General features: G+C 52.5%; 1 protein-coding gene across 1 annotated transcript; it reads right to left on the reverse strand.

Annotated features, from left to right (window-relative positions):
* Positions 1–9,106: 9,106 nt before the first annotated feature.
* MNX1 (motor neuron and pancreas homeobox 1) lies at positions 9,107–13,140 on the reverse strand. The gene is made up of 3 exons (XM_069005729.1): positions 12,441–13,140; positions 10,258–10,418; positions 9,107–10,163 (listed from the first exon to the last, which is right to left on the reverse strand). Exons 1-3 carry the CDS (start codon positions 13,042–13,044, stop codon positions 9,828–9,830), a joined length of 1,101 nt encoding a protein of 366 aa, XP_068861830.1. The 5' UTR covers positions 13,045–13,140; the 3' UTR covers positions 9,107–9,827.
* Positions 13,141–17,436: the final 4,296 nt, after the last annotated feature.

The raw sequence follows: 17,436 nt of genomic DNA on the forward strand, positions 1-17,436 counted from the left end.
TGCCTGGTGTGAGTGCTTAGCTTGGTGATGGGAGCAGACCAGCTTTGCTGCCGTGGCAGGATTGCCAAGTGTTTGATGGGTGTGAGTATTCACTTGCTGCAGCTGCCTGAGGTGGTGCAATGCAGGTGTTGCTGTGCAATTAGAGGGGATGGTTTTAACCTTACAGTCAAAAATTACAAGGTTTTTTTACACTGAGACTTGCATTAATTATTATTTCTCACAAAGAAATTGTATGTTCTGTTCAAAATTAGTGTTATCAGAGCCATTGTTTGGTTTCTGAAGAAACCTGATTTTACCTGCCAGGGGCTTTTACATTCAGCAGATTTATGTATAAACAGAATTTTAAAAAACAGCCAAAAAACCCCCCACTTTTCAAGGAAAGCAGCAGAAATACTCTGCCAGCCCACAGTGCTGTAGTCGTGTCAAGGATAGGTTTTGTGGTGATTCTGCACAAGTCCCATCCTGTCACTGTGATTTAGTGAGGGAATAACTGTCTGACAGAAATTTGACAATTCCAAGATAAATGTGAATTCCTGAGTTGTGGATCTTGTCCTATTTAACAACTTTTTTCCATGGTCCTACTGGCCAGACTGCCACAGCTTGAGAGAGGTGGAAGGCCTGGCAGAGTCTGCTGTCTATGTACATATGCATCTGCAAGCTGTTGCTTCTGTGGTCTTTACATTCCAAGGCTATTAAGCACGTGTGAAAAGGAAAGCAGAGAGGATTTTGTACTTATTTATATGTGTATTTATACTAAAATTTATATGTATAATGTGTTTTATAGGTATTCTACAGGTATGCTTCTGTGTCTAAGCATATATTGTACACGATGCATAATTTTTGCATGTATCACACTTTTAACCCTGGAGAAAAAACTTGTCCTAGCAGAGCTAGTCTCTCCTCCTTCTAGCAGGGCTGTAAGGTCTCTGTAAGAGCAGCAAGACCAAATGCTGGCAGTCACCTTCCTGCAGGACTGCACACTAAGCACTGCCTGCCAGCAGAGGTTGCTGGGGAACTTACACCTGGCTGGGACACATTTTGCTTTGTCTGCCACGAGTAAGTGTTCAATAATATACACAAAATACAGCCCGTTGAGATTTCTTCCTGTTGAGTATTAGTCTGGCAACCTACATCAAGCCCCTGTGAGAAATGGTCCCTGATCATTCTAATAACAGAGATGCCACTTAAAATGTCCCAAATTCTTCCATAAAGCAGATATGGGAGAGTTGCTACTTAATGAGAAGAAAAGGACTTTGGATTGGTAAAAATACAATATGCCAGAAAGCCAAGTGGCTGCGGTTGCACCACTGATCCTTATTCCCACCAGGCCGCTGGAAAACACCGTGTGCTTTGCTTTAGATGCATTTAACAAAAAGCCGGATGTTTGATTTTTTAGCTGTGTAGCAGAAAATTTCAATTGCCCCTTTAAACATCATGATCCACTCCTAGCTATTATGGCAGCTTCAATTTTTGTTTTCTTTCAAGCTGGACAGCAATGTTTTAAACTTTCTCTGTTTTCTGTATCAAAATTAACAGGGCAGTGAAGTCTGGTTTTTAGCTTTGGCCAGAGTGTTATGCTGATAAATCATACAAAAGTCCTTTTGGCAGGGTTTTAACACCACACCTGAACGAGCCAAGTATCTGCAGGGCTTTTTTAACTTGACATTTTTCCATTGTCCTCCACGCCGGGGATGAGGGGCTGATGTCAGTCGTGCTCCGAAGGTGCAGACGCAGCGGGGCTGCCCTGCCTGGTGCTAGCAAAGGTGTGCAACCCAATACTGTGCTCAGAGCACATCTGGGATCGTTTGGTTCCCATTGTTCTGCGGGTGAACTTTGCACATGAAAAGTTACAGCCCGGGAGCAGCTGGTGCATGACAGTGATTTCAGCTTAATAAATATGTGAGTGGCAACTCTAACACTCCAATTTTTGTTGCATTGATCGTAATTGCAGCTTAGTGCCCAGCTACATCCCATGTGTGTGAGTCAATATGTGATTTTTTCCTGCAGTTGATAAAGCAATTTTGTTTTCAGGAGACAATTTGATCCGTAGGGTCGCTTTTAAAAGGCTGAGTGTACATTTTACCCAAGACTTTTTGGGTTGGACTGATTTCAGGGATTGTAGGTAGAGATATGACTCTTTTACCATATGACACTTTTTGTGATTTCATCTCCTGGAGGAACTTTCCTTTCACCCTCCAGTAAAGCTTAGTTTAGCATGAGGCTTGCAGGCATGGACAGCACAGCTGCCCATATGAAACAGCTGTGCTATTCCCAAATTCTGGTGTGACCTGCAGCCTTGCTTTAAAGCTAATTACAGTAGCCTTCCCCTAATTTAGATGCATGCACAATTCCCAATCGGATACCACATGGTTTCCCTAATAACAGTTTAAGGAAATGAATGAGCATCTATCAAAGATAAGCTTAGGAAGAGCCAGCTGGCACCAAAAATTCCTTAAAACTTGTGTCCTAGGACAAAACAGTTAACACACCAAAATTAGCTGACCTCATGTGAATGGAGTGGAATTCACTTCAAAGTGAATTAAAAATGACTGAGTAATGTAACTAGAATGAGAGGTACAGCGCAAAATTAAAACAGAGACCATTTTTGAATTGTTCCCTAATAGTGTTTTGTCAGTTACAATGAAATCATTGTTTCATTTTCGTAAGTGAAAGATTTCCAGGCATTACACATTTTTCATTAGAAACTCCATTATGGACCTTTTATGGTTCAGATGGTAAGAGTACCCTCAAATCTCTCTTGGGTGCACAGGCCCACACAGCCCTGACATGGAATAGCAGGGAATATTGTTGGAGGCGCTGAAGCCACTGGGGAGCAACCATTGGTTACAGCCAGAGGACAGAACAATATGTTTTTCTAGTATAGAGACAATAACCCAAGATATGCTTGGTGTCACCTTGGGGAAAAATGAGTCACCTTGATTGCATTTTCTAGGCTTGCATCTTCACAAAATTATCTTTCCTCCTCAGCCAAAGCCTTAGATTCTGGATAGGATTTATTTTTCCTCACTCCATAGTTCAAATCACCCATAAAATATTGGCCAGATGGTATTTACTTTCCAAATTTCCTTACCTAAGTGGTTTGAAACTATGTGTTGGTGCCTTGGGGATATTTGTTATGCCAGGGATAATGCAGGTACTGTGTGGGAGGGATGAGGAAGCAGTGCAGAAAGGCAGGGACAGCACCTGAGGATCCTAAACTGTTCCTGTGATGATAAAAGCTGTGGAGGGACACTCAAGGGAGCTCTTCACCAGCACTTCAGAGCTTGAGCAGAAGGCAATAGATCAGCTCAAAAGCTGCTTTGGGTTTTGAATCAGTATAAATCTGTTACCTCTGGTCTGAAATCTGTGTAAGAATCAGATCTGGAGACACCCTAGACCCATCTGTGCTTCTGGGCCACCCTGTTTTTGGGAAGCCTCATAATGGGGTTTGTGAGTTTAAGGAGCCTTCAGACTGCTAAGAACTGGAGAAACAAGCTTTTATTCCTGGCCAGGTTTTTGACACCCTCACATCAAGCTGAGAAACACTTTCCCTGAAATGGCCTCCTCCAGGGAGGATCCTGGGCTACCCAAGGATGATGTGGAGCTGTCGGAGGCACAGGAGTAACAGGTTTTGCAGAAGAGCACATGTAAGACTTTTCAACATTACCCCATTATCATCTGCTACCAAAATCGACCCTCAAATCTAACCTGTAGATGTAATTATCAGTCCTAGAGATGAAGATTTGGAAGGATAAAGGAGTGGGAGGTTCAGGTATCTTGCTGTCCGTAGCTGATGAAAGAGACTTCTTCCTCCCATCCCCAAAGCCAGAGGAACCCATGAGGTTTTGGGTTACTGCAAGAGTGGCACATTTCAGAGGCACAGACAGGGCATCTCTCCTCTGCTAAAACCTCCATCACGGGCTCTCCATCACTTGAAACCTGTGTTACATTGAGTGGAGTCTGATCATAGGCTGAGGAGTGAAAATGTGGATAAAATATATAAGTTTTATTACAACAAACCACACACTTAGATAGCTGTTATTCCATCTCCTCCACAGTCATTGATTGACTCATCAGAGGTTTCCAAGACACAAAAAGGCAAAACATGGTGTTAAGACCAGCCACTCATGAGGTGGAGGCTGAAGAAAGGTGAAGTAGCTTGCACACATTGTCTAAGCAAGTTATCTGCAGAACAGAGCTGAATGTCCTGATGCTCTGAGCAGGAGCATAGAGGCAGCAGATCACTGCCTCACATCACCCAAATCTGCTTCTCCCAGCACCCCCAGCTCACCCTCACAATACCATGTGAAATGCTATTAAACAGCTTAAAAATCCTCAGGCTGTGGTGAACTAGGCCCTTCAGAAAAGCTGGGGGGCCAAGAGCATGGGAGGAATGAAGGGAGTGAAGAGATCCCTGAAGGAGAGTGAGAGCTGCAGCAGGAGCTGGGAGGGGAGAAGGAGACAGCACAGACAGCAGGAACCACTAGCTGATGCTGCTGAAGTGTCATCTTAATTTTCCCTGGCAAAAGAACAGTAATTAACATTGATGACTGTGGACAACCTTTATGTAATTACTCATTAACATTTCTAAAATTGCACCTAGCTGCTACCGCAATACTTGCTTTATAGATTCATCATGTTGAAGTCCAGAAAGAATCATTAGATGGTCTGTGCAGCCCCCAGCACACTGCCAGCCACTATTACACTGCAGAAATCAGCACCAGAGGCAGCACGGCAGCTTCTGCTTGGCTCCCACGTCGTTTCCAGAAAGGCCATCCAGGGATACCAAGCAATGGACAATCTGCCCCATCCCTTGAGGTGTTGTTCTAAATTGAGATCAGTCCCCTGCCTCAGCCTTACATCAAAATCCATGCTGGCTGCTCTTTTTTATTATTATTATTATTTATGGAAATGGTACCCAGAGCCAAGCAGGGCTGGATGGGGACAGGAATTCTCCGTCCCCATCTCCTCTGTGCGGGAAGAGAGGAGGCAGCCGAATCAGGAACTTCTGCATTGTGCAGCCGTGCTCCCTCTCCAGACATGAGTCCCACCTGCCAAAAGGTACCATTGGCCAAGAACATTAACAGAAGTCCTATGAATAATAATTTAAAATAGTGGATTAATTAGAGGAAACTGTGATCTGCTTGCAAATATCCTGCAGGCAGTAAAATGGAGCTAAGCCTTGCAGATACAAAATTCATTCCAAGCCACTGCCTCTGCTGAGGTTTTACTAAAGGAAAAGGGCATTGTTCTTCTGCTTTACTCATTTTAGAGACCAGTCCCTGTTAGACTAACTCAGCAAAATGTGGTTTTTTTCCAAAAGGAACCTGAAAACCAAATTTTTGTAGAAGCTTGTGATCACAGAAAAAATACTCTGACCTCCTACATATTGCAGGTGATCCCATTTCCATGCAGGAACTTCCATTTCCACCTCGGACTTAATTAAGTAAAGTTCTTCTGTCCTCAGAGTAGGCAGAAGACAGTAAATATCCCCTGGGTCCACTGCCCTTGTAGAGAACTGTTTGGAAGAGATATTACACAACCCTCAAGGCAAGAAAAATGAAGACAGAAGTCCCAGAAAAGACAAAGCCACCTTTTCTAATGTAGGACAATCCCAATCCACTGTTGCTATGATTCTGATGGCATGAGTATTGGTGAAAAATAAAAAATCTGTGTCACAGTGCTGAGTAATTCTCAGAGTAATGTGCAGTTGGTATTTAACTCTGGCCAGACCATTTTTTGGTCTGAACCGTTTTTGGGGGGCAGAAAGATTGTAATTTGGTCACTACACAACACCCAAGGGAGAATAAGGAGCTTGGGAGCTTCATCCCTTCTCGTACTTGTCCTGGGTGTTATTCCTGGGATTCAAACAGCCTACCAAGAAGCTCCCTGCACATGACAGGAACAATGGCATGGCTCAGGAACTAACGAATAATGTTCCTGCTGAAGCACGGTGTGGTTATCCCGACACCCGCAGCACGCAAGGGGAAATTCAGGAAAGCAAGAAGGGAGTCTACACTAGGATTCACTGTCCTGAGGCATCTCCGGTGTCACCTGGGAAGCCTTAGTGTAGCTCCCCCCGGCAGAGGAATCAGCACTGTGCAGGAATCAGTCTAGAAGGATCCATGGGAGCGAGGTGGCTGCCGGCACTCACACGGGAGCAGCAGGCACACGGTGTGCAGCCCTCCCACGCGTGTCCAGCCCCGCAGGCACGAGGAGAAGGAGTGTTAGAGGAGGAGGAAGAACCGTGGGACGGGGTCTTACTGAGAGCTAGAGAAATCACTGAGAAATAGAACATCAATCTCTTAGTTTTGGATGAGTGTAACAGTTTGGACTTCAGAAACAATCAAAAGTCTTTCTGCTAGTGGAGTATTTCATTCCGTGCAGCTTCACGGAGAGTTTGAGGAAGATTATATATTTATGGTTTCCCATTTGAAAGACTTTTAGCAGGTTTACCTCGAACATATGGATCCTGTTTTGGTTCTTTTGTTTTAGCACTTAATGCTTGTGAAATTGCCAGTTAATGACATCCATCCCTAAACCATGTTGCTTTTTAAAGTAAAATGTCTACCAAAGGTCCGTGCTCATACTTAACCACTTCTCGAATACAGCAATGAAAATTTTAAGAGGTTTGTTACCTACTGTGTCTGGGGGAGGGAGTTGGCCGAATAATGAAATTACAAACAGGGGGTTAGATTAAAGCCCTGCCTGTGCTGGGTCTTGAGGCAACGCAACCCCATCAACACCAGTGGGGCACCCCGGGGCTGGGTGTTGGGGGCACGCTGGGAACGGGCGCAGGGAGGCCCCACACTGGCAGGAAGGTTGGTGTGGGGGGAGGCAGGCTGGCAGCATGAGACCCCTGGGGCAGGGCGAGGGGTGCCGGGGTCAGGGGGATCCGGCTGGATGCGGGGACACCCCGGAACTGCTGCGGGGGGACCCTGGTGCGGGCTCAGACAGAGAGCGCGTCCCCTCCGCCCCCAGCCGCTGGCCGAGCTGGCACGTGGGCGATAACGGGGCCCCTTTGATACCTCCCGGCTGGGCCCCCCCCCGGCAGAGACCTCCCCCGCCCGGGGTGCTCCGGGAGCGGGCGCGGAGCCTCCCCGGGCCGGGCGCGGAGCGAAGCGCGGAGCGTGTCGCACACGTTACCGGCTCCGCTAATCACCCCGAGCCTTTGATTGCCCTGCACGTGGGGACGAGCCTCCGCACTTCAAAAGAGCGTGGGAAATCCTGATTAAAAGGCTTTTCTCCCCCGTTGGGACCGACACCTTCTTTGAAGCCCGTCCAAGCGACCATGCAAACGCACCCAGCGCCAAAGGACCGTATCTATATTTTAAGTGACTTTCATTTCTCTTCCCCCCTCTTGCTCTCTTTCCCCCTCCTCTCCTTTCAGTTTTGGAAACACCTGGTAAGTTGTAAAATGATTTACGAAGTGAAAGTGTTAAATGAGGCCACCAGCTGTAAGACTGACAGAGCTTTATGAGTTTTATTAGGTGCCCTATTATGGAAAATAAACTTTAATCCGTCCATAAAAACAGAATCTGAAAAACATATTTGCCCTTGTAGTCTGGAACACTGAAGGTATTCTTGTGAGATGCTGGGCTTTAAAGAGATTAATTTTATTGAGACAGACACAATACACCGGTAGGACTTTGATACCGAGTCCGTGAATAGCTGCCTGTACCCGCAAGGCTGGTTTTCATGGGGCTGAGACGAGTTTGGACACACACCTCTTGGGCATACAGGATATTTCTGGCCCGGTGGGGCACGTCTGCCAGTTTAATTAGTGGGTATTTAATTGGAAATTAATGACTGAGAGAGGATCTTTTTTTTGGGGGGGGGGGTGATTCCAGGTATCTCTTAAATTATTGTTACTGTTATTAATGTTGTTGTTTGTTGTTGTATACAGCATGCATTGCATTTCATTTATTGGTAATTTCTTTAAGATAATGTGTCCTCCAGACTGATACGATTTAGACATTTTAAGGTCTAAAGAGGTAAATCCTGGTGACAGTAACTCGGACGTGTCGCCGGGATTAGGACAGAGGAGCCACTGCGGCCCTACGCGGGTCTTGCGCGCTCCTGCACAGCCGTTCACCCAGGAAGGTGCAGCCTCAGTCACAGAGATACTCATGCCTTTGTTTTTCTATCGCCTTGAACTCTCCACAGCCTGTGCCCAAGAGAAAATCGTTTACAAATATAAATCAGAGCCCCGATGTGATTGTTTCCGTGCAAGGGGGTAGGTGTCGGTCAAATACAAATCGAGATTATCCCAATCAAGTTTTTTGACATATGGGATCTGTTCAGATTTATGACGTATCGTGCTTTTTGGTGTGTCACCCCGGGGCAGTGGGTGTGCGGGGGCGGTGAGCTGGTAATTACCCGCGTTATGCCTGGCTGCCACCTCCGGCCGCCCCACCTGAAGCTCTCCGTGAGGTATAACATTTTCCTTCGTGAATCTCATCCCATAATCTCATGCATCCGGCAGCCTGTGTTTCAAGGGGCGGATTTTACAGAAGCTGTTAAGAGGGGCCACGCTGTGGCCGCATAGGAAAGGTTAAAGTAGAGTTTGTAGAAAATATCTTTATTAAAGTTATTATTATTGTATTTTTATTTTTAAAGTGCACGAGAGCGGAAAAGCTCTGTGTTTCAGAGCTCCTCATTCTCATCCTCATCCTCCGGGGCTATGAGGGGGAGCAGTGCCCCACGAGCCAGTGACACTCGAGGTGCGGAACCGCCCCGTAATTCATCCGCGGGGATGAATTGCCAGACGTGGCCCCGAGCTGGTGGGGATGAGCCAGTGATTATATTTAAATTCGCTATAATTGATTTGGGGAAGAGCTGCTGTGACAGGGATTAATTGATCTGCAAATTTATTGGTGAGATAAATCCCGCAGTTATCGGAAACCCCGCGCTCCACCGCCGGCGGAGTAGGGAGCGGGGGGTCCTGTCCTCGGTTCCGGGGAGGGCAGGGAAGTCGCTCGCTCCTTTGGAAGTCGAGCCGCCCCTGGAAAACGGCGCTGCTCCCTCCTTTCCTAGGCCCCAGCCCCTCGGGAATGGATGGCCCCCGCCAGTCCCCGAGCTCCCGAAAGCTTCGCACGGCGGGAGTCGCCGCAGCCTCCCCGAAACGCGCCTGGGACACGCAGCTCTGGTGCCGGGGGCAGATTCTCCCCTGTGCTGAGGCGCTCCTCTCGGGAAGACGCCACGCCGATATCAGACATTACACGGCAGTGGCGGCACTGGGCTAAATTCGGGCCGGGAAGTGGTTCCCCCCGTTCTCTCCCGAGCGCTTCCACACTTCCCAGAGCACCGTGAGGCCCCGGGAGCGGCGAGCATCCTCCCCCCGCACAGAGCGCTCATACACCTCCAGTAAAAAACGCCGTTTATTTTCCGCCCCATCGCACGGGCGGGAGGACCTGGGGAATAATTTAGCATGCATAAGTAGAGGTAATTTTTTTTTTTTTTATAAATACGATATACAAAAATAAAGACAGTATTGAGATTTCCAGCAGTTTTAACGTTCATGACATAAACAGTTTTCCCGATATATAAGTAAGAACAAAACATTTCCAATACTCAGCGAAAGGGACGCGCTTCCAGAGGGCAGGGATGGGGGGTGGGGGAGCTCAAGTTTTGTCTGTTTTTCAGTCAATAATAACACTGTATTCACGATAATCCTCTTCCCCGCCCGGCATGCGGAGGATCCTCTTCTCCATCCCTCTCCTAGCAGGGAGAAATCAGAGCAAGGCGGGAGCGGGACCGGTGCCAACCAGGAGCGGCGGGACTCCCCGCGGTGGGACAGCTGGAGGGAGCGGGGCGTGCGGGGGGGCTCACTGGGGCTGCGCCGGGGCTCCGTGCCGGCCCCGGGGCTGCGTGTCCTCCTCGTCCGCCTCGGAGCAGTCGGAGGAGTGGTACGGGCAGCATCTCCCGGCTGCCGCCGCCGCCTCCTCTTCCTCCTCCTCCTCTTCCTCGTCCTCAGGTTCGCTATCGGGCAGCTCCCGCATCCTCCTCCCGCCGCTCTTCTCGGGGGCGGGCAGCAGCAGGTCCTCATCCCCTTTGTCGTCGCCGCCGCCCCCTTTCTGCTTCTCGGCCTCCTGTGCCGCCTGCTCCTTCGCCTTCTTGCTGCGCTTCCACTTCATGCGCCGGTTCTGGAACCAGATCTTCACCTGGGGGAGACGGGACACAAACACATCCCCTCATCCACCGCCCGCCGGGACAGCCATCCCCGCCCCCCCTCGCCGCGGGGCCGGGGGCACTCACCTGTGTCTCGGTCAGCATGAGCGACGTGGCCACCTCGAAGCGCTTGGGCCGGGAGAGGTACTTGTTGAGCTTGAACTGGTGCTCCAGCTCCAGCAGCTGCTGGCTGGTGAAGGCCGTGCGGGGCCGGCGACACTTCCCCAGGAGGTTGGACTGCGCCTGGGCTAGGAAAGGAGAAGGGAGAGCGCGGAGGTGAGCGCGGAGCCGCCCTGCCGCGGCCGTGCGTCCGCAGGGAGGGCGGTGAGAAGTGGGGAGGCAGGAAAGACTCTGCGTGTGAGACTGAAGCAAGGATGGACCATTATCCAGCGGAGCACGGACCGAGGCAGGGATCTCCTCCAGCCTCCAGGTCCTCTGACTCCGGGGTTTCTCTGCTTCCACAGTGTCAGGGGATCGCCCACGGGGAGGAAAAAAAAAATTAAATTAAATCTTTTAAATAAAGGAAAATATGTCTCTTGATTTCCCAAGAGCCTAACAAACGCGAGACAATAAACCGAAGCCAGAGATCACAGCGAAGGGGCACGGGGCTCTCCAGGGAGCGGCAATTTGCCCCATTTAATGTTTTAGTTAAACCTGCCGCTCTCCCAGCCCGCCCATATCCGTTTAATTAGCGGGATTGCAGGCGGGCACACCTCCGGCGGGCCGGAACCAGGACCGGGACCGAGACTGGGGCCCACTCCGCACCCTGCGAGTACCGGGCACCAGCCGCTCCTCGATGAGTAAATCAGCAGAGAGGACTAGAAAACGGTCTTGGAAACGGGGGGGGGAAAGGCGTGTTTTCCTCATTCAAAACATAATAATTAAAACTAAGGATTTCTTAGAGAGGGAAAAAAACTCCACCAAAACAAACAAAAAAAGACTCAGCCACGAGCAAGCGGGAACTGAGCCCCATCGAAGGCCTCGATATCCCTGAGCATGCGACCCGGCAGCGCTACTGCCCATTTTTCAAAGTATTTTGATACTTTGACTTATTTGGTTTCGAAAATAATAATAAAAAAAAAATCTGGGAAAGGGCGGCTCCTGCTCCCCGGCCGCGGTTGGAGACAGCTCGCTAAAGCAGCAGAAAGAAAAGGACAGTGTCCGCTCCCGGCCGCAGCGCCCGGGAGATTTTCTCACTGCGGTGCGATTTTCTGAGGCTCGTTTCGCTCGGTTATTTATTCCCCTCTGCCCCTTGTTTGAGAGGCAGGGCTCTGACAGCTCTCCTAATTATTTTTTCTTCCTGAATGTTCCAGTCTAAACAACCCCAATTCGAGGGAAAACAATGGAGTTTTTTGTCTGCGAATGTGTGTGTAGAGCAGGAGAAGGGGGAAAAAAAAAATCCCAATTCTTTTCCTGGCATGATTTTCGTAAAACTACACCTCCGGTATTGTTAAATCGGCCATTCCCACCGAGAGCTCACACCTCCGAAAATGATCTTTGCTTAAACCAGATGCACGCAAGTTCCCCATCGCCGCGAGGCCTAGAGCTCGGCACCGCGGTTTGCTGGGACTCTGGGGTTGCCTGGTTCCATTCAGCACTCCCAGCCTTTCCTGGGCCCAAATCTAAACCCTTCCGACTGTACTTCTTTCCTACTCGTTATCCCCCGGGGAACGCAGAACCCCAAGTTTTTGGCAGATCCCAGATCCTCCCTACATCCCTTTGCCTAGGAGACCTGACATCATTGTTGTACGCCCATTCCCAATATAGGAGAAATAAAATTAAGATCGGTGAGTGAGTGATGCAACCTGACACCTCGCTTTGGGGGGGGGGAGGGGGGGGAGGTTACACTGAGACTGGGATTTTGGAGATTCCTGCCCCTGCCCTGTCCCCACCAACCCCCACGGCCCCTCCCCGGCCGGCTTTTGCCCTCCAGGAACGGCGAGAAAAGGCATTTGCAAAGGCAGGGAGCAATTTGTCACCTTTCCGTTTAACCTGCCGGGAGAGGCCGGACTGTCCGGGGCTCCTCAAGGGCCGGGAATGGAGAAGTGACCGCACATCCCCGTTTCCTATCGCGGAGCGCTGTTTATTTCTTCTAACATAATTTTTCGAAAAATAAAAGCGTCGCTTCCAGTTTAAGTCCGCAGCTTGTTTAGGCGGGGGCAGGAGGGGACTACTACCCTCTCGGAAGGAAGCAGCTCCCGGTAGGCCCCTGCAGCGGGACAGGGGATGGAGGGGACGCGGCTGCGGTGAGGAGGGAGGCAAATACTCACAGTTGAAGTCGGGCATCTTGGGCAGGATCATGCCCGCCGTGGAGGCCCGCAGCCACTGGTCCAGCTGGAAGGTGCCAGCGCTGAGCTTGATGGGGTCGGCGGCGGGGTGGGAGGGGTGCGCTCCCTGCACCTGCGAGTAGGGGTAGGAGAGCGCCGGGTGCTGCCCACCCAGCGCCGAGTACCCGTACACCGGGTGCCCGTAGAGGGCCGCCTGCGCCGGCATGCCCGGCCCGCCGGGCGCCGCGGGGTGCAGTCCCAGGGCCATGCCGGCCGCGGAGGCGTGGTGATGCGGGTGGGCGCCGGTGCCCGTCCCGGGCAGGAAGCCGGGCTTGGGGACCAGGGCGCAGTGGGCGGCCAGGAGGCGCGGCGGAGAGGGGCTGTCGGTGCGCAGGCAGTCGGCGGGGCCGCCGGCAGGGTGCTCGGAGGAGGATGAAGAGGACGAGGAAGAGGAGGATGAGGACGGAGGGCTGCCGCTCCCGCTGCTGCTACTACCGCTGCCACCCAGCGAGGTGACCAGGGCCAGCGGCGCGCTCTGCCCCGCCGCCGCCTTGGGGGGGTCGACAGCCAGCAGCGCGTCGATGCGGAAATTTTTGGATTTTTCCATGGGAGCGCCGGCGGGAGGCGGCTGGGGGCGGGGGGAACCGTGCGGCTGCCCCGGGCCGGCCGCGTCTCCCGGCGGCGGCGGGCGGCAGTGCGGCCGCGCTCCGCGGCGCGCCCCTTCAAGGGCCGCAGGCGGCTCCCACTGGCCCCGCGCCGCTGCGGCCTCGCTCGCCATTGGCCGCGCCGCCCACCCGTCACCGCCGAGCGCCCGCCCCCTCCTCACACCCGCGCTGCGGGCGGCGGCCCCGGGGGGACAGCCCGGGACACCTGTGGGGACAGCCCGGGGGCAACCGGCTGCTCCCCGCGGATACAGCCCTCTCATCCATGCGAGTGTGCGGCTCTCTGCCGGCCGCGCTGGCTCCGCCGTGTGCCCAATGACAGTTTTCCACCATTCCCGCACCCGGCAAATGTTTGCCTTAAACGCGCCGCCGGCCGCTTTTTAACGAGTCGGAAAGAATAAACACCTGCGGGTCAGAGAGTCACTCTGCCACCAAATCCCGGGTCTGTCAACAGCGTTATTACACCTGCTTATCTAAGGCAAACAGCTTCGGACAGAAAAGGGAAAGAGCGGGGTGAGAGGTCCCTCCTTACCAGGGTCCCGTTTCTCCGGAGGGGCCGTGGGGACCCCCGCCCCGGCCGTGTGAGCGAAAGGTCAGGCTGCGGCACGAAGCGCTGCCAAGGCAAACACATTCTCCTTTCAAAAGTTCTCCCCCGTGCAGAAGGGTCTCGGCTGCGGGAAATGCCCGAGTCGCGGCTCCGTCGCCCTGAGCCCCCCAGAAGGGGCCGCTCCGCACCCGGGGGGCGGCGGAACTGTGCCCCAGGGGCGGCCGGGGCCACCACAACAAGGGTGCGCTGTGCCTCCCGGCCCATACCCCTGGGGTGGGAAAAGTAAAAGCAATGAAAAGAGGAGAGGAAAAGGGGAAAAGAACGGCAGAAGGGGAAAAATGGAGAAGAGAAACGGAGTCCAACACAGCCAACAAAATATCTGACGACTTTGGCCCTGTCTCCTTGCCGCTAGTCCGTGGGAGGAAGGCCCACACCTCTGCGGGGTGTGCACACAGGCACGCATACGGACACGCACCCTTTGCTCAGTGCCCTCGTATTCTCCTTTCCTCCTGCAGTTTTTTCCCCCCTTGACCTCACTGGAGCCTCCGGACACACTCGCACGACAGACACACAGACACAAGCAGGACAGATACGTAGACACAATTCCAGAGGCACACAGACGCATCTGTGCGTAGGCCTGGCACGATGCACACGCGTGGCACAGCAGAGCCACACGCACACACACAACACCCGCACACGGGCACCGGAGAGTGGATGCTCCCAAACAGCCGCACCAGCCCGGGGAACACCAACACGCACCGGGCACAGCCCGCACACGCTGCGGGGGCCGGGGTCGAGCCTCGCAGCCGCACAAGACCCCAGAGCCCCCCGCTTCCCGGGAGGAAGAGGGGGACACCGAGTCGCAGGATCGTTTTCATGAGCCGCTTCGGTTTTGCCGGGGCTCCGAGGCGCTGGGGAGGCCCCAGGGAAAGGACCCGGAATCGCGGCAGCCGCCCCGGGCGGGCATCCCAGCCGGCTCCACGTTTCCCATTGACCGTCACTTTTTGCCCCACTCACGGGCAGTCCCAGAGCAGCGAGTGGCCGGACCAGGGGCTTGTCCCTGTGACCGATCCCGGAGGAGGAGGAGGGTAGCGCACCCGCACCCGCCTCCTTCCCTGCGCCCCGGCCCCGCCAGGGATGAGGGCCACCCCCCTGCAGTGTGTGGTGTCCAGCCCGCTGGCCACGGGGACGCGGCTGTCACCGGCCGGGCGACCCGGGCAAAGTCGGTGCCAGCGCCCGATGCCCGGGCCGGCGGCACCGGGGCTGCGCGGGCGCGTGGCGGCTGCGGATTGTCCCGTACGCAGGGGGACTGCTTTGGGTACAGCGTGCGGCCCCTTCTCGGGGCACTTTTGGGAAGGAGGGACCGAGTTCCAGGGGAAACCATCCTGTGTCAGCAGGGAGCCATGGACGCAGGGCTGCGCTCAGGACACTAGTGGGGACGCGTGTCCGCTGCCGGCGGGATGCGCGGCTCGCAGCGGCGGGCGGTGGAGGGGGACCGGTGCCGTGAGCGCTTCTCCAGGCGGCGATGGGGCAGAAGGCGCGGGCGGCCGGTGGGGGACAAGGACCGGGGGCAGGGGACCAGGCGACTCCCCTCCATCACCGCCCCCGGGGCGGGCTCAGGCCGGCCGCCCCGTCTGGACACCCCGCGCCTTAGCCCGGGTGTCGCATCTTTTGGCTGGTGGATATTAAGTGCTTGGAGATTTCGATTTTCAGACTTTTTCCCTTTCTTCTCCTTTTTTTTTTTTTTTTTTTTTTTAACGAATACCATTTAAAAAATCTTTTCTTTTCTTTTCTTTTCTTTTCTTTTCTTTTCTTTTCTTTTCTTTTCTTTTCTTTTCTTTTCTTTTCTTTTCTTTTCTTTTCTTTTCTTTTCTTTTCTTTTCTTTTCTCCTCGCTCCCTGTTTCCTTTTTTTCTTGTCTTTTTCTTTTTTGCTGTCATTTTTAAAGCCTTTTTTTCCTTCCCCCGCACCGTTCCGTTCCGTGTGTTTGTCCCCACAGGTGCCGCAGGGCATCCGGGCCTGCTGAACTCCCCGCGGCTCCCGCACCTGTGTTGATCCAGTATATTGCCCGGGAGCCAACAATGCGCGGTTATCTCGGCGGAGATAGCGCAAGGAGCGCGCTCCCCCGACACCTCCGGGTGGTCCCTTTCAGCAGAGACCCCGCTGCCCCGGCCGTGGGCAAACAGATGCCTATCTCGCCTTTTGAAAAGCCGGGGCGGTGCACGCAGGGGGCGGCGTGGGGCACTGGGGTAAATCCCGGTGGGAACAGCGGAGCGCCCGGAGCCCTGCGATGGGGGTGTCTCTCATTTTTCCCAATTAACTCCCCCGGTAACCCCAAAGCCGTTGCAAACCGCAGGCGCGGGGCCAGCGTTATTGCCAAAAACACATATTACACTGCGACATTCTGTAAATGAGATAATGATACATAAACCTCCCTGATAAATGTGACATCCTCGGGATGTCTCCTCTAAATTAGTCGCTTGCATTGACTGCTAATAATGGTGAGTTTATGAAAGCAATTTCAGTGCAAAAAGCACAGGGTCTTCTCGGTCTAATCAGCTGCCTCTCCTAATGGATGAGGGGGTCAGGCGGAGAATTATTGACACTCTGCTGCCCTTAACCTGTTTCCCAATAAAGCTGATTAGTTTTTGTCAATTCATCAGCTAACCACTCTCGCCGGGACTGCATCAAAGCCTTATTTGCTCAGGGGAAATCAACAAGTCACAGATCAGATCCATTACGGAGCAGCCCCGGCTGCCGGCGGCTCCCGCGCCGGGGCCGTTCCTGGGCCGGGGGGCTGCCCCAGGCCATTCTGGGGGGAAATGAGCCCCGCCGGGTCCTCGGGCTGGGACGAACACCCTCAGGCACTTAGAAAATGCCTCTGCGTTATCAAACTTCTTCGTATTGCCCGGAAATGAGTTGGGGATCCCGGGAGGGCTCTGGGCAGGTCCCAAAGGCGGCTGGGTCTCCACAAGCACCTTGCCCCTCCTGGGGTCTCGGAGCTGACCGCCTCCTCCCATCCCTCCAGGGGAAAGGGCTTTTCATGCACCCCAAGATGTCCGAGCTGGAGAGAGGGGCCGGTCTGCCAAAACCCTGCCTTCACCTCAGACCCCACATCTGGACAAAAAACTGGCCCTGCGTTAGGAGGCCGGGATACTTTTTGTAGATGTTTTTTGGTTGTTTTCTTTTTTTCTTCCCTACAAGCCATCTCCCAAAGTTTTGCCTGGATTGCTTTAGACTTTTTTTTCAGATAATGTCAAACAAAAATTTTAAATTTATTCCTGCTAGTGCTGCAATTCCTGCATCCATCGCGGTTTGTCTGGAATAACAGACGCTGGACAGTTTTTGCTCATCCACAAGAAAACAACAAAAAGCCCACCCAGTGTGTGCTGTCCCTTTAAGCCCGACCGACAGCCTCTCAGTCCACCCCCCTTCAATTTAATTTCATTAAAACAGAGCATGAATATTTCTATTAAACCTAAAATGAAATATGAAGCCATTTAGACTCTGCCTGCACCAATCACCCAGATTTATGACTTTTATTCATCACATCAAGAGCTGGGAAAAATGAATTTTCTTCACCCAGGAAGGAAATAAAAACCCTGCCTTGGTCATTTCCAGAAAGCTGTTAATTTGCCCGTGTGGTAATTACTTTCACAATTAACTAAAATACAAATCAACCTGACAAATTGGGTTAGTTTATATATTAATTAGCCAGTTTAAATTTATTCATTATGAAAAGACAATTTAAGAGGACCTCGGGTGTCTGTTTTATCGCAATAAATTATTGT

This window comes from Aphelocoma coerulescens, chromosome 2 (genome assembly GCF_041296385.1).
Source record: "Aphelocoma coerulescens isolate FSJ_1873_10779 chromosome 2, UR_Acoe_1.0, whole genome shotgun sequence".
In the NCBI taxonomy this organism is placed as follows: Eukaryota; Metazoa; Chordata; class Aves; order Passeriformes; family Corvidae; genus Aphelocoma; species Aphelocoma coerulescens.